The sequence below is a fragment of the Pan troglodytes genome, chromosome 23 (genome assembly GCF_028858775.2).
Source record: "Pan troglodytes isolate AG18354 chromosome 23, NHGRI_mPanTro3-v2.0_pri, whole genome shotgun sequence".
Taxonomy (NCBI): Eukaryota; Metazoa; Chordata; class Mammalia; order Primates; family Hominidae; genus Pan; species Pan troglodytes.
This window is the reverse complement of record NC_086016.1, coordinates 41,620,868-41,643,224: the sequence shown is the minus strand read 5'-3', so window position 1 is coordinate 41,643,224 and position 22,357 is coordinate 41,620,868. Positions and strand designations below refer to the sequence as shown.

The 22,357-nt window shown below is 54.6% G+C and overlaps 1 protein-coding gene across 1 annotated transcript in view; it reads right to left on the bottom strand.

Moving 5' to 3' along the window:
• Positions 1-22,357, bottom strand: part of LOC129138517 (voltage-dependent T-type calcium channel subunit alpha-1I-like) — a 53,393-nt gene that overhangs the window by 5,271 nt on the left and 25,765 nt on the right. The window contains exons 4-6 of the mRNA XM_054675906.2: positions 10,835-10,994; positions 4,381-4,696; positions 2,677-2,769 (exon numbers count right to left, since the gene is read on the bottom strand). Coding sequence (XP_054531881.1) covers positions 2,677-2,769; positions 4,381-4,696; positions 10,835-10,994 — 569 coding nt within the window. The remainder of the gene's footprint in view (positions 1-2,676; positions 2,770-4,380; positions 4,697-10,834; positions 10,995-22,357) is intronic.

Here is a 22,357-nt window from a genome sequence, read left to right as displayed (position 1 = left end):
TAAGAAGATGGCATCCCATCCTTGTCTCAGTCACCTCGTCCACAAGCACTTCCTGGGGAGCCACCCTGCACCAGGCCTGTGTGAGAGTCACAGGAAGAGAGAGCTGGGCCCTGCCCTCTGGGACCACACGCTTGTCAGGCTCCTACCCGCCCCTGCCTCTGCAGCTGCTGCCCTGGGCGACCCTGGGTGGGCCTCCATCCCCTCCTGGCCTCTACTTCCCCATCTGTAAAATAGGAGGCTCAAACCTGATGAGCCAAGAACTTTTTTAGTCAGAAGGAAGCCAGGTGCGGTGGCTCATGCCTATAATCCCAGCACTTTGGGAGGCTGAAGTGGGTGGATCACTTGAAGTCAGGAGTTCGAGACCAGCCTGGCCAACATCGTGAAATCCTGTCTCTACTAAAAATACAAAAATTAGCCGGGCATGGTGGTGCATGCCTGTAATCCCAGCTACTCAGGAAGCTGAGGTAGGAGAATCACTTGAACCCGGAAGGCAGAGGTTGCAGTGAGCCAAGATCAGGCCATTGCACTCCAGGCTGGGCAACAAGAGCAAGACTCCGTCTTAAAAAAAAGCACTGGGGACCGGGGGCTGCGGCTCATGCCTGTAATCCCAGTGCTTTGGGAAGCCAAGGCAGGAGGATCACTTGAGTCCAGGAGTTTGAGACCAGCCTGGCAAACACAGCAAGACCCTGTCTCAAAAAAAAATTTAAACATTAGCCAGGCATGGTGGTGCATGCCTATAGTCCCAGCTACTCAGGAAGCTGAGGGGGGACGATCGCTTGAGCCCAGGAGATCAAGGCTGCAGCGAACTATGATTGCACCACAGCACTCCAGCCTGGGCAACAGAGCCAGACCTTGTCTCTAAAATTAAAAAAAAAAAGAAAGAAAGAAAATTTAAAGAAGGAGCACTAGGGCCTGGGCTTGAAGGCCAAGGACCCCTCACCTTTCTGGGGTTCAGGGTCCTCACAGGAGGTGACCCTGCAGGTGACATAGCAGTGCATTTGTCCTGACTTTGCTCTCTGGACCCTTCCCAGTGTCTGAAAAAACTCAGCCCTTTCAGCCTCTCGCCAGCACTCATCGTCCTGTGACAGGGCCACCTGAGACCCAATAATAGCAGCAATAATAGTAGCAGGGCACATGTACTGAGCACTCACTGTGTGCCAAGGACATGCAGGCTTCAGGCTCTGTCTCACCTAACCCTCCTGAGAGCCCAGGAGCAAGGTGCTGTCACTGTCCCCCATTTCACAATGAGCTCGGGGAGCATCGTGCTTTACCCCATCTGTACCCTTAGCCACCCTTAACCCCACAGCGAGAGCAGATGGAGCATCCTCCAGCCCCTCCCGGGAACTGGAGACTCCTCTTGCAACCCCAGGGGCTTGTGGCTCCCACACTGCAGGATCCTGGCCAGCTTCAGGGGCTCTGTGAGCCACCCCTGCCCAAGAGGCTCTTTCCCTGCTCACCTCCCTGAGTCTTTAAGGCTCAATTCTGGCATCACCTCCTCCAGGAAGCCTCCCACCTCCCCATCCCTCCTCCAGGCTGGATCGGGAGCCTTCTCTGGGCTCCCTTCTATCATGGCACCTAAGGTGCTGTATGGTCAGACTGCTGTCAGCCCATCTTCCCCACGAGACTGTGAGCTCCTCAAGGACAGGGGGTGGGCCTTACTCACTGCTCTGTTCCTAGCACTCGGCTCAGGGCCTGGTGCAGTGTGGGTTTCCTGAATGTTCTGGTGAGTGAATATGCAAGGCCATGGATGGCAATGCTGAATAAAATCTGGCCCCTCTCCTTTTACCTGGGGCATCTTCTATAGGTTCAAGGCCCCAGCCTCCCCAAGAAAGCACTGGAGCTTAGACAACAGCAGGTGTCTCAGGTCACCTGCTGGTCTGTTCTGCGGCCCCAGGTCAAGGTCCTGCCAGCCCAGGATGGGGCACTGCCCTGGAGGGCCAAGCGTGCCCTCTCCCACCACCAGGAAGCCAGAGAACCCAACCTCGCAGCAGCAGGGATTCAGCAGCGACTCCTGGGAGTGAATCACCTTGACATTTTGGGGACTGTGCTGTGCTGAAGCTGCAGTCAGGCATGACGAGGTGGATGAGCTCACTCTGGGAAGACCATATAGGGGTGCAGGCAAGAGGGGCTGGCCAGGAAGAGGAGGGTGAGCCCACCTCCATCTCCAGGTTACCCCAACAAGGCAGGGCTGCCCAAGAGATGGGAGTCCCTCTGAGAATTCCAGGGAGCTCCACCAGGTCACTATCAGGCGACCTCCCTCCAAACCCTGCTCAGTCTCCGGGCATCTTGTCTTCTCCGTCCAGGAAAACAGGAATGAGCTGGAGCCCTTCTGAGGCTTCCAGTCTGAGGCTGCTCCTTGGACTCAGGTCATGCAAAGAATGTAGCCCAGAGATACGAGGCAGAGAAACAGGAGCAGAGCATCGGTGGGGAAGTAAGTGCCCACACATGAGAAATGACAGCAAACGAAGGTGTTGGATGCTCCCGACAGCCGCCCCTGATGAGACCCTTCAATCACCTGCTGCCCGGTGGTGCTGAGAAACAGCCCTTCCTGCTCCCTCATCCTGGCTGTCCTGGCTCTGAGGGGCTCCCTAGGGACTCCCAAAGACCCTCCCTCCTCGGGTCCCCTGGTCCATGGGTTCTGAGCACACCTAGGAGCCCAGGTTCCCTGACACTTACTATGATAAGCAGGATGAAGTAGATGAAGTTGTAGAAGGAGTGAGCATCCATCACGTAGTACATGATCTCCACCCAGCCTTCCAGAGTGATCACCTGCAGTGCGCAGAGGAGAGAGAGCCGAGAGGACTGGCCCATCAGAAAGCCTGTAGCCCAGGCAGTGCCCCAGACAGAGGCCCCACTGTGTGCCAGAACGCATCACACATGCTGCCTCGAGTCTGTCTCACAGGGGCTGGACAAGGCACATCACATTATACAGGTGAGGAAACTGAGGCTCAGTGAGGGGAAGGCACTTGCCCACTGTCACACAGCCAGGAAGGGGAGGTGCCAGGACTTGAACTTTGGTCCCTCCAGTCTACCACACCAGCGGGAGGGCTGGAAAAGCAGGGAGCCTGCCCCTGCTCCAGCTTATCAGCTGGGCCACCCACCCTCTTTGAGTCTCAGCCGCTTCTTCTGTATGTGGGGAGCCCACCTGGCAGAGCTGGGGTGCAGCTCAGTGGAGCCTGGGAGTGCACACCGCAATGAGGCTGGTGTGACTTTGTCACCCCCCACCCCACCACAACTCCTTCCCAGACTGGGGGATGGAGCAGCCTTGAGAAAGACAAACCCTGGGTCCTTGTTGGCTTCTGGCAAATGCACAGAGTGGGACCCCCTGAGCGGCCACCCACCCTCCTGGGCAGAGGGTTCCAAAACACAGCTGTTGCCGTCACCTCACACCCTGCATCTCTGAACAAATGATCCTGATGCTCCCCAGGGCAAAGTGCCCAGGGCAGCAGAGGGCAGCACAGGGCAGCAGAGGCAGCGCAGGGCAGCGGAGGCAGCGGAGTTCAGCCCTCCCGCTGCCCCCTCAGGGACTTCTCAGCTCCCCCTCTGTCTGCTCCTGCCCCTTCTTTCTGAGGACAGCAGAAAGGTAACCTCTACCCAGCACTCTGTACACAGGGCTGGCTGCCCTGAGCGTGCCATCTGCTTTATTCTTAACAATGACCCAAGGTGAGGGGGGCTATTACCCCATTTTAAAGATGGGAAAACTGAGGCACAGAGAGGCCAAGCAATACTGGCCAAGGTCCACTGCCCTAGTTCTTTCCCTACACATATCCCAGCCCATCCTCTGCAGAGTATAGGCTGACAGTCAGTGCAGTGGGGCCACGCAACAAGCCCTTTGCACGCCATGAGGCTAGTGCTGCTTTGTGAATGTGTGTGCATTATGTGCACTAGGTGACAAGGCGAGACACATTTTTTACTGACTCCAGATGAGCTACTTGGCACTCCCTGTACCAGAATTTTGCTCAGGCTGTCCCCACCAGGAATGTCCTCCTACCCCATGATCCTGGCCTTGGTCAGCCAATCCCTCCAACAGAGCTTGAATCCTGCCTCTCCTCTCTGAACAGCCCTCCCTGCTGGGATCCATAGGGCCCAAGGCAGCCTGGGGCTCTGCAAAGAGCTCAGGCTTTGGGGTCACCCAGAGCTGGGGTAAAAGCCTATTTTTGCCATTTAATAGTCACATCATCTGTGGTCAATTAGCTTGCTTCCTTTCTTTGAACCTTGGGTTCTCTGTCTATAAAATGGGCATGATAATGCCTATTCTGCCAGCAAGCTGGGCAGGTTTCAGTGAGATGGGGGCTGGCAAATGCCTAGCACAGAGCCCTGCCCACCAGGCAGAGCTGCCCACTCTAGGACCAGGCTGGCGCCAGGCCTGAATGGCCTCACCTGGAAGATGACAATCCAAGCATAACCGATGTTGTCAAAGTTGATGGCACCCTTGTGGGGGTTGGCGCTGCCCGTGCGGCACACATTGTAGTAACGGTTCCAGTTGACACAGAGGCCGCTGGCATTGAGGTCCTGGCGCCCCGCCCCAAAGTCGTAGACGTCGTCCTTGGACAGGCAGCACTCACGGCCCTGCTCCTTGAGCGGGGGGATCTCATGGCAGCCCATTATCCCATTGTCGCCCGACAGGGAGCAGATGAAGGGCATCTCATCATCCTCCTCCGGCTGGTAGTATGGGGGCAAGGCCACATCCCCTTGTCTGTCCACAGGCGAGGGTGGGTAAAAGAGGGAAAGGGGAGGGGTCACTGTCAGGAGGATCAGGAAGGGAGAGGCCATGCAGCATAGCAGGATGGCCTTGTCACTGCCTCCAGGCCTTGGCACATGCTGTTCCCCTGCCTTGGTCACCCTTCCCCACCTCTGTTATGGCCATGAAAACCCCCACTGGCCCACTGTGGTCCCCTTCTCTGGGGAGCCTCACTGTGCCTTGCACACACCTTCATTATGGCTCCTGGGGGAGATGCCCCCAACTCCCCCGGGAGTCTGGACATCTCAGCATCCCCAGGCCACACACACTGTTGGGTTCGCACAGACAGAGCAGGTGGTCAGTAAACAAGCACTGGCTTTTACCGATCTAGCAGATGACAGGTAGATCCTCCATCTGCTCCACCCACTTCCATGTAAGTGATCCTGGGCTGATCACTTCCTCTCTCTAGACTTCGTTTCTTTTTTTTCTTTTTTAGACCGAGTCTCACTCTGTCACCCAGGCTGGAGTGCAGTGGTGAGATCTTGGCTCACTGCAACCTCCACCTCCTGGGTTCAAGCAATTCTCCTGTCTCAGCCTCCTGAGTAGATAGGACTATAGGTGCACACCACCATACCTAGCTAATTTTTGTTTTTTTAGTAGAGATGGGGTTTCACCATATTGGTCAGCCTGTTCTCAAACTCCTGACCTCAGGTGATCCACCCACCTCAGCCTCCCAAAGTGCTGGGATTACAGGTGTGAGCCACCGAGCCGGGCTGCCCTTCTCTGGACTTTGATTTCCTCATCTATAAAACAGACAACAATCCCTACTCTGACCATCCAGAAAGGTTAATCTATGCTTCATTGCAATCCTAATCAAAAATCCCAACATTTTGGCCTGTGGAGCCTGCCCAGATGGTTCTAGGATTTATTTGGATGGGAAAATAGTCAAGACAAGCTTTAAAAAGGAGAGAGATAAACAGAAACCAGATCTATAAGAGAGCAAAATACTGTACAACTATGATTGTTAATACAGTGTAGCACTGTGACAGGAACAGAAAGGTTAATGGAATGCCATAGAGCACAAAGACAAACCCATGTACAAAGGAGAACTTAGTATATCACAGAGATGGCTTTTCAGACCTGCAGAGAAAGGAGGGACCCATCAGTAAGTGGTGTTAGGATAGTTGCTATCTATTTGGGAAATAATAGTTGGATCCCAACCTCACACCATACACAAAAATAAACTTTTTGAAGACCTGGTATCCAAAAATAGACATATAAATTATCTCATTTTTAATTGTTATACTGATTGCACACTAAAAATAATATTTGGATATATTAGATTAAGTAAGATGTATTATAAAACTAAAAACAGTAAACTTCCAGTGGATTAAAAAGCATAAATGCAATGAACATCACCACAAAAACGTTATAAGAAAATATGGAATATTTTTTGTTAACTCAGGATAGGTATAACCATCCTGGGTAAGACAAAAAATCCAAGTTTTGTAAAGGAAAAGTTCAACCAGATTGACTACATACTAATGTAAAATTTCACTGAGACAAAATATACAAAGTAAAAAGACAAGCAACAAATTGGCATAAAGCAGAGGTAGGCAAACTTTTTGTGTAATGGCCTGTATTAGCAAATATTTTTCTGCAGAGCACATGGCCTCTGTCCCAATGACTCAACTTTGCCATTGTAATCTGCAAACAGTTATAGGAAATAGATAAACAAGTGGGGATAGCTGTTTCAATAAAACTTTATTTACCAAAACAGTCCATAGTTTGCTGTTGAATGGGATGAAGTATTCGCAACATACAAAGGAGATAAGAGGTAACTATCTAAAGTAGGGGTCCCCAAACCCCGGGGCCACACAGCAGGAGGTGAGTGTCCAGCAAGGGAGCATTACTGCCTGAGCTCCACCTTCTGTCAGATCAGTGGTAGCATTAGATTCTCATAGGAGGACGAACCCTATTGTGAACTTCACAGTCAAGGGATCTAGGTTGTACACTCCTTATGAGAATCTATTGCCTGATGATCTGAGGTGGAACAGTTTCATCCCAAAACCATCCCCTTGCTCTGGTCCATGGAAAAATTATCTTCCACGAAACTGGTCCCTGGTGCCAAAAAGGTTGGGGACCGCTGATCTAAAGCATATGAAAATCTCCCATAACTTAATAAGGAAAAGGAAAAATAACCCACTAGGGGGAAAAAAAAGACAAAAGATAAGAACAGAAAAATTCACAGAAGAAATAAAAAATGGCCAATATATAGGAAGAAACACTCACCAATGGAACAAAATAACCAAATGCAAACAAAAAATAATGAGATCATTTTACACCTACCCAAATGGCAAACATTTCATGGCTGGTAATATTCAGCATGGGAAAGAATAAGTGTAAACAGACACTCACATACACTGTTGTGGGAGTATACATTGGTACAACCTTCTTAGAGGGCAATTTGGCACATCCATCAATAATCAAAATGTACACATCCAACCCAAATACATATGGTCACCTGAGTCTCATACAGGCACCCCTGCAATTCAGTGGAGAAAGGACAGACTTTTCCACCGCTGGTCCTGGGACAGTTGACTATCCACTAAAAATAATTCAATAAATCTTGACCCCAACTGGGGCCAGGCGCAGTGGCTCACGCCTGTAATCCCAGCACTTTGGGAGGCCGAGGTGGGTGGATCGCTTGAGGTCAGGAGTTCGAGACCAGCTTGGCCAACATGGTGAAACCCCATCTCTACTAACAATACAAAAATTAGCCATTTAATAGCGTGGTGGCATGCCAGCTACTCAGGAGGCTGAGGCAGGAGAATCGCTTGAACCTGGGAGGCGGAGGTGGCAGTGAGCTGAGATCATGCCACTGCACTCCAGCCTAGGCGATAGAGTGAGATTTCACCTAAAAAAAAAAAATCTTGACTCCATCTACAAACCATACACAAAGCTAGAGATGGACTTCAGACCTACATGTAAAGGATTTTTCTTTTTAAAAAAGTAAGTTCCTAAAAGAACGCACTGGAAGATATTTTCACAACCTTTAGAAAAGATTTCTTAAACAGGACACAAAAAACAATGCTAAAAAAATGATTGATAAACTGGACTTCATTACAACTAAGAGATTCATTCATCAAAAGACACCGTTAAGAGAGTGAAATGTAATTCCTTCTTTTTCATGTCTGTGAGTATTCCGCTGAGTGAGTACACTGCCACTTATTTATTCATTCTGCCGATGGTTTGGGGTTGTTTCTGGTTTTTTGGCTCTTATGACTCATAAATATTCTTGTACACATCTTTGGGTGTATATAAGCCATCCCTTTTTTGGGTAAATACACGGGAGTGCTGCCAAGTGACAGAGGCAGGATTTGACCCTGAACGCCAGGCTGGGGCTCCGATTTCTAACCCACACACCACACCGCAGCAGTGGGGCTGCCTCGATCAAGAGTACCCTCCCCACCTACTCCCTGTCCCCCCATCTGCCTGGAGACATTTTTCTTGAATCTTTTAGGTTCAGCTCAAGTTCACAGCCTCTGAGAAGCAAGAAGTCCCACTGGTCCTCTGTGAAGCGAGAAGCCCCGTTGGTCCCCACCCTGGCTGGTCTTGTACCCACTCTGGGCTTCCAGGCCCCACTCTGCCAAGCCCAGAGCATCCTGGGGCCTAATTTTCAACACATGCAGTTCCCCAGTGAGACAGCACAGAGGGCAGTGGCCAAGATAAAGGGTCTCTGCATCCCCAGGGCCCAGCATAGGCCCTGGCCCCTGGAAGGGGTCGGTGAGTGTTTGTGGAATGACAGTGTCCTGACACCCACACAGCCAGGGAGAGGCTGGATGCTTGCTGGAAGCCTTGCTGTTGGCCCTGGGTGAGTCCCTTCCCATCTAGGCCTCAGTCCCCATCTGCATAGTGACAGGTTGGGCTGAGGCTTTCAGTGGCCCCATCTCCCACCTGTGCGTGTTACGCCCCAGGAAGGGCCCTTCTCCGCCCTGACGACGGAGCTCTGTCCGTCTCACAGGGCCCACTGTGCCAGGAGCTAGAGGCTTCCAGGCAACAGCCCGGCTGGGGAGAGCCCGAAAAGAGGACTTTGAGGAATTCCCCTGCCCAACTGCCTGGTTCCTCAAGATCCTAGCTAGGATCTTCTCAAATTCCAGCTTTCTGATCACCCAGAAGAGATCTTGCTGCCTCTTTGTGAACCCTGGTTACCAACTTCTCTGCTCCCTGCCCTAAACAAGCCTTGTGAGTTAAGGTCTAAGCCTCCCTTATTTCTACAGGAGTCACAGGCCTGGGATGACCCTGGCCTTGCTCTCCACCAGACGTGCGTGAACTTTACTCTCCTTTTTCACGCAACACCGACCATCCCCCAGCCCAATAGGGCATGTGAGTTAATAACAACCACCCTAAGAGAATGAAGCCAGGAGCTCAGAGGGAGGCGTGGCAATCACCCAGCATCTTCCCTTAGGGCGTTCTTTCTCCAGTGACATTTCCTTGTATTTATTATTCCCTTCCTGGGGCGGGGATGGGGGTGGACCAGATAAGGTTCCTCTTTAACACAGCCCAAGCACATCCTCAGCATCCTCCCTCCAACTCTCCTTTTGCAGCCAAGACAGGGCTGGGGCCATCTCATGGGGCCTGGGGACGACCACAGAGGAGGAGACATCAGGGAACGGGACGCAGAGTCTCCAACACGCCAGGCCTAGGAAGAACTGGCTCTCGCTCCCAGCCTGCCTCTGGGTGGTAAATGCACTCACACATCCACTTACTCACTTATTCCTTCAACAATTAGTTGGGAGCACCTGTGCCAAGCCCTGCTCTAGGCCTGGGAGGAGTTAAGCCCCAGGTGCCCCTGCTGTGGTAGAGAACGCACATTTCAGGGGCCTCCAGAGACCTCGGATGAACTGACAGGAGATGATTTCAGAGAGATGAGTCAAGAAGAAAACCCAGCAGGGCTGTGTGATGGCGAGCTTGGGGCTGGGGTGGTGAGGGAGGGCGAGGGAAGGCCTCTAGGAGGAGGTGTCGGGTGGGCTGAGCCCACATAATAAGAAGAGGCTGGCCACAGAAGGATCCAGGGAAAGAGCCCTGTGGGACAGAGGGGCGGAGCTCACACTACCCTGACTTCGAAGCAGCTGCCTCTCCCCAGCCCCACTGCCCCGGGCCCTGACTCAGGACCTGCCTCTTCTGGGGGCGGGCACAAGTGTAGACCCCCTTCCTGAATCCCCACTTGGGGCCTTTACCCACCAAGGTGCCCCTGCTGTGGTCTACCCAGGTACCCTACTGTTCCCCCACAGCGATGGGTGGATGGGCCAGTTCCTACCCAACTTTCACCCTCCAGCTCTGCTACCCTCTCCCCAACCAGGCCGGGAGGGAGAAACTAGCCCTCACCTGTACAGTGTCCCCACGTCCCCACGCTTCCTACAGTCACCTCAGTCCATGATTAACAGACTGAGAGGCACTCACTAGAGGTGTTTGGGATCGGCTCCCAGCCCTGCGCTTCTCAAGGGCAGGGGGCAGGGATCCCCCCCGCTCCCCGCCTTCTGCCGCATCCTGAGCCCCGAGCACAGGCTCAACAAAGGGAAGTGAGAACATGGATGAAGATGCTCTCCTATTTCTGACTCCCTGGGGCCTGGCACTTAGTCGGTGCACGCCATGCATATCTGAAATGAATGCATATTCACATCCAAACACATACACGCAGGTACATGTGTGTGCACACTTATCCCCCACCACTACGGAAGCACGGGTTCTATAGGTGTCCAATTTTTCAGACAACTAAGCCCAGCTCCTCCAAGATCCAGAGCTTGATTTGTGTGTCAATAATCCTCTCTCGGAGGAATGTCTCGCCCCCTGCTTTCATACACAAGCGGCCAAATGGGAGCTCACCCTTCCTGGATGACTCAGCCACCAAGGGGAATGAATGTGCTGTGGGCGGAGAGCCAAGTTCTGTGCCTGCTCTTCAGGTTTTCTGTCTTCTTTTTCCTCCTGGGCATCACTTCTGCTTGTGTCTTAACTTCCCTTTCCCCTCCTACCTGACCTCTCTTTTTTTGCTGCTTCTACCCCATTGGTCCTGATTCCCAATGACCCAGAAGGTTAAAACTGTGTCTTAGTAAGAGTCCCTGGAGCTGCATGGGTGGCAGGGGATGAACTCACATGGTGAAGTTCTCCTCCAGGAAGCAGCGGTTACGCAGCAGGCCCGCCCAGAGCTGCACGCCTATGATGCCAAAGATGAAGAAGACAAAGAAGCAGAGCAGCAGGACATTCCCCAGCATGGGCAGTGTGTCCAGGAGCAGGTTCACCAGGATCCGCATACCTGGGAGGGGAAAAGGTGGAGGGATGGTCAGACAGGGAGCAGAGGTCCCAGAGACGAAAGAGTGAGAGCAAGGTTAGAGAAACAGGGAGGGGGAGGGGGATGCATTATCAGGGGCTCCTTGCTGTTTCCATCCTCTTCAGTGGCTGCCAGATACACCCTCTCCTTTTTATCTGCCCCTCCACCGAAAAAGCCATGGAAATGGCTCTGGGCCCCGCTCCACTTACACTAGATTGTGAATGAACAAGCAAGCATTTATGCAGCACCTTTTATGTACCAAGTGTTCTTCTGCGTACTTGCACAAATGTGATCTTCAGTCTTCACGACAACTCTGTGAGGTTGGTACTCTTATTTCTATTTTATAGAGAAGGCAACTGGAGACTCAAAGAACTGAAACTGCTTGCTGTAGGTCACACAGCTCAGAAGCAGCAGGGCCTAGATTTAAACCAGGTGTCTTGACACAAAGTCTAGCTGTCTTTTCACAACCCCCTTGTCCCAGAGGCCTTGGGACTGAGGCTGGTTCACCTTAGTATGCCCCGCACCTGCAAAGTGGTTGTAGTACGTGCCCAATGAATGTGTCCTGAATACCCTTTGTCTCTGAGACAGTCACTGTTCCCCTTGACCATGTCAGGACACAGCAGTACCAGCCAGAACTACCACTCCCACTGCATGATGGAACCAGGCAGAGCCCCCAGAGCCAACTTCAGAAGAGCCAAGTGCCTGCTAACGGGCTCTACAGAGAAGGCCCACACAGGAGTCCATGGCCCCAAAGAAGGTGAAGAGCTGGTGGGGCACCTTTGAGTACACACCCTCCCCCTAAGATCCTGTAGAGTCCATACTGCCCACCTCTCTAGTTTCATACCTCTCTCAATTTGCAGTCTACTGCCTTGCAGTGCCAAATTATTTGAAGTTCCCTAAACATACCGTGAGATTTCACACCTCCATGCTTTTATCCCTGCTGTTCCCTCTTCCTAGAACACCCTTGCTCCTCTCTTCTGCCTGGCAAATCCCTATTCAGCCACGGCAGCCCTGTGAAAGCTCTTTCTGTGAAGGCTTCCAGACTCTTACATCATCCCAGGTAGAGTTCATCCTTCTCTCTTCTGCTCTGGGCAATCTCAGCACCTCTGACCTAGCCTAGGCTGCCACGTACAGTTGTGCAGGTTGTATACTGCACAACCTAGGAGGTTCCATCCATATCAATATCTCATCTTATTCTAGCCCTAATGTATAGTTGTCTGTTTACTTTCCTATCTCTTCCACTAGGCTATAAGGTTCTGGGGGCAGGGCCCTTGTCTAAGTCACCTCAGTATTCCCAGAACCCAGCAGGTCCTGGCCCAGAAGACAGGCTCACCTAACATTTGTTCAATGACTACTCATGAATGAATGATGTGATAAGTCATGGGGAGGGAGTGGAAGATTGGAGAGAGGAAGATGGAAGGATGGTGACAAGTAGAACAGTGGCCCTGTCCAGATGGTTGTGTATGCTAGGGGTGAGCCTGAGGTGGTTATTAATGAGGATAATTATTTGGAATTTGCGTCACAAACTGTGTGTGCAGTGATTTCCAATCAATAATTAAGGCCCACCCCATCTTCCCTCTCCACAAAACGAGGTCAGCCTCCTCTCAGGAAAGACAGTGGAGCTTGCCTGCCGGCTGCTTCACCCCACCAAGAGCAGGCCAGGGTGAGGGCTCAGCTCCCCACCACCCTACACCCCCAAGCAGGGAAGCGAGGCGTGTACAGCAGAGGGAAGGGAGAAATAGAATGGGTGCCCTCATAATCCATCCAAATGGATTCCCTGACTCAAGTAGGCCAACTGCAGGCCTTTCTGGTGCCCTATCGTTCATTCATTCATTCATTCATTCATTCATGAAACACATAGTAAATGCCAGCTGCATGCCAGGCATGGCGTTGGGCACATGGGGAATCCAAAGACAAACAAGACCCATTTTTTAGCCCCCCAACCCTCCCCCCCCACACACACACAGAGCTCACAGCCTGGCAGCAAGGGGACAGGGGACCAAGTGTTGAGCCAAAGGACTGTGTCTGGGGAGTGGGGCCGCTCCGGGCACATTTGCTGAGCTGGACTCCAGGATGCGAAGCCATGGCCAGCAGAGGGACTGGCATGGGCAAAGGCACTATTCCTGAAGGCGGTTGCAGGGGGCTCTGAGGAGTGTGGGGCTCTGTGCTGGGTGGCTGGGCAAGGAGGTCTGCTGGCATATTTCTAAGCAGGCAGAGCCCTTGATCAGCTCTGAGCTTCAAAAAAGAATGGGCGAGCCCCGAGGCCAGGACAGGGGCAGGAGGCAAGCACAGAGGGCCAGTAGCAGCTGGAGAAGAGGCTGGATGAGAAGGGCCTGGAGAAGGCAGCTCCGCACGGTCCCAGCCTGGCTGCTTCACTCCCCCTCCTGCTTCTCCCTCGGGCCGGCCTTTGTCGCTCAATTAATTACATCTCCCTTGTTCTCTGGGATATTGAAATTCCAAAAGGCTCCTGCAAACCTATCCGGCTGGCTTCCCTGAATGGCAGCCCCGTCCCTCCTCCCCGACCCGCCTCACTCTGCCCAGCTGGGCCCCAGCGCACTTCACAGCCCTCCCTGGGGCCCAGGGAGTCCCAGGGCCACAGAGCCCTGGCATAATTAGCTAATTAAGGACTTAGAACTACTTTATCCCTTCCTTGCCAGGGAAGAGGGGCCACAGGATTAGGGAGTCAGGGAGGACCCCAAGAGACTATGGCTAATCTTCCTTTTATGCCCACAGTCAAGTAATTAGCCAAGACAGGTTGGCCAGTTAAACTCTGCCCTCAGTGCCTCTGGAGACTGGCACGGGAGGTGGAGGCAAGGAGAGAAGAGAGAAAAGCAGACAGAGGAGAAAGTGAAACCAGGAGTGACAGAAAGAGAGACAGAAGACAGAGAGGAAGAGCGGAGAGGCTGCCTGCAAGTCACCATCTGCCTCAAACCATCCTTTCTACTTCATCTCCCGCCACACCTTCCCCCGGCCAAACCCTCCTCCTCCAGGCAGTCCTCCCTGATTCTCACCCCCAGTTAGTCATGAAGCCCTCCTGCCTCTCATTGCCCCAAGGCGCTCAGTCACTGTCAGGATGGGCTTACCTGGTTCTGTGTTCTTAGTGCACCTTTTCAGGCCTTCTGCCTGGAGCAAGAGCCAGATGGGCCATGATGGGGATAGGCTACAGGCAGCCCCATGAGTGTGATTGAGGGCCCTGGCTCCCCAGCTAAAAAGGGGAAGAGGACCCTGGAGTCCTCAGGACACCTGATGCAGCCCCCAGCCCGGTGAGCGCCCAGAGCACAGACCCAGGACATGAGATCTGGTCCCAGTCCCAGTAGGGTGGCCTTGAGGCAAAGCTTGCCTTCTCTGGGCCCCAGTGGCCTCATCTACAGAGGGGACAGTGGCTCCTGTCCAGCCAGCCCTTCAGGAATACCACGGGGCCAGGACACCTCTGACGAAGATTCCCTGAAGTCAGAAGCCTCCAACAGCCCATACGCCCCATGGGAAAGTGCAAATCCTTATCCCCCACCTTCCTGGCCCCTGCTCACAGACTCCTCCCGAGTCTGGCCCCACCTCCCTCCATCCTCCCTGCCACACCTGAACCTGCAGCACCAGCCAGACCGGCAGCTCCCAGCATCCCCACTCCCCAGCCCTGCACACACTCTGCCCCCACCCACGACACCTCCTCCACCCTGCCATAGGATCCCGGAACCACTGTGCTGCACCCAGCCAGAAAGATCCACTTCCAGTGCGGGAAAGCCCACTTTCGGGGCTGCCTCCGTGCCCTTGCACATGCTTGGAGGGCCATCCCTCGCCTCCTTTTTGGGGATCTCAGCTGAGCGGTCGCCTTGTCTGGGGTCTCTGCCATGAGTTACTGCTGCCCACCCGCCCTCCATCATAGCCTGTGCCAGTTCCCAGCTCTGCCTCCTCCTCCCCGCTGGAAACCAGGCATGCTCTGCGCCCAAGGCCAAGGCGGCTGCTCTGTGTTCTCCCGTCCAGACCAGGACCGGGCACAAAGCAGCCCCTTGACGGCCGACAGCTTGAATGAGTAACGGAGTGGTGGGCGAGTGAATGGAGCCACTCAGCAAGTACTGAACGAGGGCTGGCTCCGTGCCGGGCACCGTGCTAGGCTCTAGGGATACATGAGTTGTGAAAAACCAAAACAGAGTTCCCTGTCCTCGTGAGGCTCACATCCCAGGTACGGTAGGGAAAAGCAGGCAATAAATAAATAATAAATAAACCACATGGGTGATACACAAGGTCACGTCCTCGTTCGTTGGGTGAAAAGTGCTATGAAAACAAAACAGAGAAGGGAGAAAGGGTTGGGGGTTTGGCCTGGGGTCAGGTGAACATTAAATAGGGGGCCAGGAAAGGCAGGATGATGCTGAGCAGAGACAGGGAAGGGGTGGCAGAGTCAGCTGAGGGGCTGTCGCTGTCTGGGGGACAGCCCTCAAGTCGGAGGCAGCCTGGACAAAGGCCTGGAGGCGGGAGGGAGTCAAGCACAGCCACAGCCACAGCCACAGCAAGGAGACCATGCGGCTGGGGGGAAGCTGAGCAGGGATGAGGCTGGGGAGGAGACAGGCCCAAGGGGCTGGAAGACTTGAGCTTCTCCAAAGGGTCATGGAGCAGAAGGGAGACGTGATCTGGGGAAGGGGTGAGAGGATTGCTGGGCTGCTGGGTGGAGAATGGATCGGGGGGGCCAGGGCAGAGGAGAGAGAGCGTCAGCCGCACAGTCTGCAGGATCCTGTGCAGACGCCCCTGTGGACAGCGCCCCGAATGGCACACACATCTCTGAAAGGGGGCCGGGCCTGTGGGCTCCACAGCTGTGTGGTCGCTGCCTCCCGGGGGTCTCACGTGGGACAGAAACCGGAGCGCTGAGGGTGGGGCCCAGGAGAGCTGTGGTTCCCTGCTCTGTGCCCTCACTGTTGAGATGGCCCAGGCCAGACACTGGGCCCTCTCCACCACCCTCACGGCCTGATGATTGGGCCTTCCGTCCCCCTGCTCCTCTCCGTCCTGCCTGGCCCTGCCTGGCCGTCATACATTCATCATTGTGATAAACCGGAAGATGGTGGGGCTGGGCCCAGATAATGATGGCAGTGGAGTGGGGAGCATGGTGGATTCTGGAGGTATTTTGGAGGCCAAGCAGAGGGATGGGATGTGGATGTAGGAGGAAGAGGGCAGTTGGGGACGACTCCAAGGTTTGGGGCCTGGAGCCACAGAGCGGCCTTCAGCGGGGGTGGGGCTCCATCTGGAGATGTGGAGCTTGGGGTGGCTGGGGTACATCCCCATGGAGTCGCTTTGCCAGATCTTGGGGTCTGGAGTTCAGGGGAGAAGAGTCTGGCCCGGGAGCGTCATGTGGAGCACCAGGGTGAGGACGGTCTCTAGACAGCACTGAAAGCTAGGGGCTTGGTGGCGGCAGATGGCAGCGGGCAAGTGGATGGAGCTGCTCACCCTTTTTGGGGACCCCTAGGCTAGAGCCTCTGCTTGAGAGAACCTGGGCAGCAGCCAGGCAGAGGCAGCCCCTCGGTGGCAGTGGGGACACCTGAGAGGAGGTGGCAGGAAGAACAGGAAGCACTTCCTGACAGGCATCACCCCTGGAGGTTTGGGGTGTTCTTGGCAGAGGGGAGCTGTCAGCCCAGATCAGTCCAGCCAGGCCAGCTCAAGTAGAAATCGCCAGACACGTGCCAGCCTCTGCCAGGGCAGAACCCGTGGCCCAGAAGAGTGGAGTCGGGGCGAGGGGAGCCGAGGCTGTGGCCTGGCCACTGGGGGCCACTCTCCCTGGACTGGCCAGGTCAGTAAAGGGGCTGGGCGGCTGGGAGAGGCCGTCTGCTGCTCCTGCCATTGCCAGCGCCAACTAATCAGGAGCACAGTGGGCACCAGGAGGCCTGGCCAGGCAGCAGACAGCCAGCTTGCCGGGGCCACAGCTGCCGGCCCAAGGCCCAGCCAGGGAGGGGCCTGTGGGCTGGTGGAGGGCCTTGGTGCCCACTGCTGAGAAAGGAAGCCAACCTCAGCCAGCCAGCAGCTCACTTCCCCCATCCCAGGAGAGGCCTCAGGTCCCTCCCAGAGCTGGCTACGCTCACACCCTCGGGGGCTGGCCCGGCTGTCTCACTGAAGGTCCCCCCACCTGCTGTGCCCCAAACCACTCCTAGGCATCCTTCAAATGTCCTGCCACCCCCTCCTCTGGGAAGCCTCCTCCTAGACCAGGTAGGCACCCTTTCCCATCGGCCCCTGCCCCGATCAGATCAGGCATCCCACTGGCCTGCAGCTGTCAGCCTTTGGGGAAGGGGCTGTGCCTGATCTTGGCCCCACATCTGGCCAGGGTCTCGCCCAGAGAACCCCAGGTGGATTTTACTTTGGATGAATGATGGAATCAATCCATGAGTCAGTTAATCCACAGTGGCCCAGTCCTTTGATCTAGTGTCCTGTCCAGGACACTCCCTCCCTCCGGATTTGTAGAACAGAATGCAGAACTCGACCTGAGGGAGGGGGAGAGGGAGGCACTGCCTTTGCCCTGCCCCACCCCCAAGCACTTCTCCCTGCAGGGTCCAGGCTGCTCTTTCCTGTTCCCAAATCCAGTGCTCGCCAGGTGCTCTGGCCAGATGTTCTCCCACCCACCCAGCCCCACCTCTTCCAGGAAGGGAGCAGCCCTGGGGAAACTGGTCCCCCTCATTTCATCTCCCCGTTTCTCTCCCTCCTTCCCTCTCTTCCTTCCCCATGGGGACTGTCAGGCCTTTCTCCCTCAGGACAAAGTGGGAGCCCCTTGTGGGTGCCTAAAACAGACAGCCCTGAAGTCCAAGGTGTGGCCTGGTGGGGGCTGACAGCCCCGTAGCCTTCCTTCTGCTCTCCCCAAGCCGCGAGTAAACACACGCTCCAGGCGAAAATGCCGACACTTCCACGCCAACTATTTCAAGGTGCATCTCTCAGACCTGTCCAACAAATGCCCCCCAAGGCCCTTCCAAGAAGGAATCCTGAGGCCTTCCTCGCCCCTCTTCAGCAGGGCTGGCCTGACCAAGACCCTGGTTGGGCAGGCACCTGGGCAGGAAAGGGCTTGGCCTGGGGCGCGAGGGTTGGCACCCACTGTGCACTAACCACAGTGCCATCCTGCCCGGCCCCCTTTCAGAGATGTGTGTGCCGTTCGGGGCGCTGTCCACAGGGGCGTCTGCACAGGATCCTGCAGACTGTGCGGCTGATGCTCTCCCTCCTCTGCCCTGGCCTCCCGCCTGCCTCGTGGCTTCAGCCCGAAAGGGGATCAGCACCACGAGACCTGTGCACCCCAACAGTGAAAGGCACTCAGAGGTCTGGAGCAGACCAGGCTGAGGGGGGAGATGGAAGGAGAGAGGGCCTCGAGGTGTTACTGCAGCCCACGGGACCTCTCTCTTTTGACCCTGGAAGTGGGCAGGGGTGTTTCCTGATGTCCTGCAGACAGTGGGGACGGGGGTGGGTGTCTGGCGCCTACACGCTAAAAGAACGGAAAGGAGGTACTGACACAGAGTGAAAAGCTGTAGGGTCAGGTGAACACGGGTTCAAACCCTAGCTCTGTCCCCAGCCAGCTGTGTGGTCTTGGGCAGACTAGTCAACCCCTCTGCCTGCTTCCCCATCTAGAAAGTAGGTGTCACAATGCCACTAACTTCCTAAAGCTGCAGTGAAGATGAAATGACACTGCCCATGTAAAGCACTGTGATGAGCTTGTCACAAGCACTTGATAAACTTTAGCCACTTATCGGGCGGATCTCAAGGTCCAGAGATCAAGACCATCCTGGCCAACATGGTGAAACCCCGTCTCTACTAAAAATACAAAAATTAGCTGGGTGTGGTGGCACACGCCTGTAGTCCCAGCTACACAGGAGGCTGAGGCAGGAGAATCGCTTGAACCCAGGAGGCAGAGGTTGCAGTAAGCCAAGATCACGCCACTGCACTCCAACCTGGCAACAGAGCAAGACTCCGTCTCAAAGAAAAAAAAAAACTTTAGCCACTTATGATTATAATTAACTCCCTAGAAGATGTGAACAACCCTCTCCTTTTCCCGCCACGCAGTCCCCTGCCCACCCACACGATGCCCAGCCCAGGATGACACCTCCACTCCACCTTTGCACATGCCAATCTATCTGCCAGGCACACCCTCTCCAACCCTCAGCTGATGAGTGTCTTCCAAAACCAGCCCCTGAGAAGACGCCCCTGACACTCTACGTCCACCCTCACTACTCCCAGCACCTTATCTAGCAGCAGCACCTGCGGATCGCGTAGGCACACGAGGCTGTGCACGCAGCTCTCTACACCCACGGTGGCATTTCAGCCTTCCTAACCAGATGGACATCGGTATTATTAACTTCTCTTGAGAGCTGGGGAAATGGAGGCACAGAGAGGCACGTGGCTTACTCAGGGTCCCACAGCCAGTGGGTGGAGGCCCTGGGACCAGAACCTGGCCTGACAGCACAGAGCAAACCTCCAGCTGGTTGTGCAGCCGAGGGGATGGCAGCCTTCCCCACAGCATTGTCAGGGACTGTGAGCTCGGGCTCAGGGCTGCCCCTGAGCTCCCCAGGGTCTGCCTCACCCCTGCGCCACAGCCTGGGTCGGGGGAACTATCACCTCTCTGGCCAGGCCTTGGCAGTGACTGCCCTCATTTCTTACTGGAGAAAACAGCACTTTTCATATGTAAATGACTCAGGCAGTATGCTTAAGGAAGCAAGGCAGTGCCTTGAGAGATGTATAGGCTGGGGGTGGGGTGGGGCGGGGGCACATTTAGAGATAATTCAGCCCCATCTTGCCAAGGCCCAGAGAGAGGCGGTGACTTAGGAAAGGTCACACAGAGAGGAACCAGAACCCAGACTCCTAACTCCTAATTCGGCGCTTCCTTCCTCCCTCCCCAACCACCTCTCTGCTGTCTTCCTCTCTTTATCCATCAGAGACTGAGTGGCCTGAACAAGGACCTGCAGGGGTGGGGTGGAGAGACATGTATTTTATATGATTCTGTAAGCAGCACCATGATGTCCATGTCCCCCGCTCATCCTGGACAAAGTTGAGAGCCACATATTTAATCCAGTTTATCCTCCTGCTTTGTTTGTACGAGTAGGGAAACTGAGGCCCAGAGATGCCAAGGGACTTCTCAGGTCACACAGCAGGCATATGGCAGAGCTAAGACCAGAACTTTTATTCTCTGACCCACACTTGCATCTTCCTGGTTGTTCATGCTGGAGCTTTGCAGCCTTCGCTGTATTTTTAAACCACAGGCAACCAGCCCACTCCTCATGGCTTTGCAATTAATAACCCGTCATTTGACTGTGCCCATCACCAGCTCTCTAGCTTGCCCTCTAGTAATGAGACTAAAAGCTACGGGCTACTGTTGAAAAGACTGTGTCCCGGCTGGGCACGGTGGCTCACACTTGTAATCCCAGCACTTTGGGAGACCAAGACGGGTGGATCACAAGGTCAGGAGTTGGAGACCAGCCTGGCCAACACAGTGAAACCCCGTCTCTACTAAAAATACAAAAATTAGCTGGACGTGGTGGTGGGCACCTGTAATCCCAACTACTCAGGAGACTGAGGCAGGAGAATCTCTTGAACCGGGAGGCGGAGGTTGCAGTGAGCCAAGATCATGCCACTGCACTCCAGCCTGGGTGACAGGGCTAGATGCTGTCTCAAAAAAAAAAAAAAAAAAAAAAAAAGACTGTGTCCCAGGGCAGAAGCAGCTCAAACCATAAGTAGGAGAAATGTCTGCAGGAAAATCGTATTTAAAAAAAAAGAAAATTAAAAAACCAGGCAACTATGAAATCTCTCTAGGAAGCACTTCTGAGAGCCTGAGCCACCCCTTCCCCACCTCAAGTCACTCATCCCCTGGTGGCTCTGGGCAGGGGACCTGGCACCTGAGGACACAACTGTCTGTCCTGTGAAATGAGGGTTAGACCAATGGACTTTCAGCCCCACGTACTCCAACAGCCTGCGGCTCCCGCAGAATCGCCTGTGAGTATCTGCAGGGCCCTTCCAGGGGAACATCAGCTGCTGGAGGGCCAGTGCTCCCAGTAACTCCCCAGTGCTGGTTCTGAGAGAACCAGGCTGTCCTCTGAGAAGCGGAATCAGGCTCAGCGGCGGGAAGCCGACACTCCCCCAGCTCGGCGCTCCTTGCTGCCCAGCGGTGGCCACTAGCAGGAGGAGACCCTGAGGAAAGGCTCGGAGCCCACTCGGGGCTCCCTCTGTAATTGGAGCGCACGGGGATGTTGGGCACAGGGTCAATCCCTGCCTTCCCCAGAGGCCAGGGCAGGCTGGTGCTGGGGACCGGGAGTGTCCTCCACCTCCGGGGAGCAGCTTAATGAACTCCCCACACAGCGGGAGAGGAACCAGGAGGAGCAAAGAGGACCTGGAGGGAGAGGCACAGGCGCCCACACACACGTGCAAGGCGCACGCACGCTCTTCACACACACACACCCTCACAGGCACACACACACACACACTTCGCACACAAACCCTCACAGGCACACACACACACACACTTCGCACACACACCCTCACAGGCACACACATGCTCTCTACACACACACTCTTCATACACACACCCTCACAGAGACACACACACTCTTCACACGCGCACTCTCACAAACACACCCTCACAGGCACACACATGCACTTCACACACACACCCTCACAGGCACACCCCTTCACGGACACACACACGCTCAGAGGCGCACATACACTCTTGACACATACACACCCTTTCACACACACACCCTCATAGGCACACACACACACTTCACACACACACACCCTCACAGGCACACCCCTTTATGGACGCACAGACGCTCAGAGGCACACACACACTCTTGACACATACACACCCTTTCACAGACACACACACCCTCACAGGCACACACATTCACGGACACACACACCCCCACAGGCACACACAGGCTCATAGACACACGTATGTTCACAGGCACACATACTTTCATAACACGCACATCCTTACAGCACACACACCCTCACAGCCACACACCCCTCACAGGCATACCCCCTCGCAGCACACACACACACACAGGCACACACACCCTCACAGGCACACACACACAAGCACACATATGCTCAGGCATGAACATATTCATAAGCATACACAGACACCCTCACAGGCAGACACAGCACACACCCTCACAACACACACACTTTCACAGGCACACACTCTCACATGCACACACCCTTACATGTGCCCATTCACGTGTGCAGGCTTTCACATTTGCTCACATGTGCACACACATCCTCAGATGCACACATTGTCAAATGCAAACACACTCTCCCATGTACTTACATGTGCACACACACCTCACAGGCACATACCTGTGCACACCCTTCATTGCACACACACTCACTTGTGCACACACATGTCC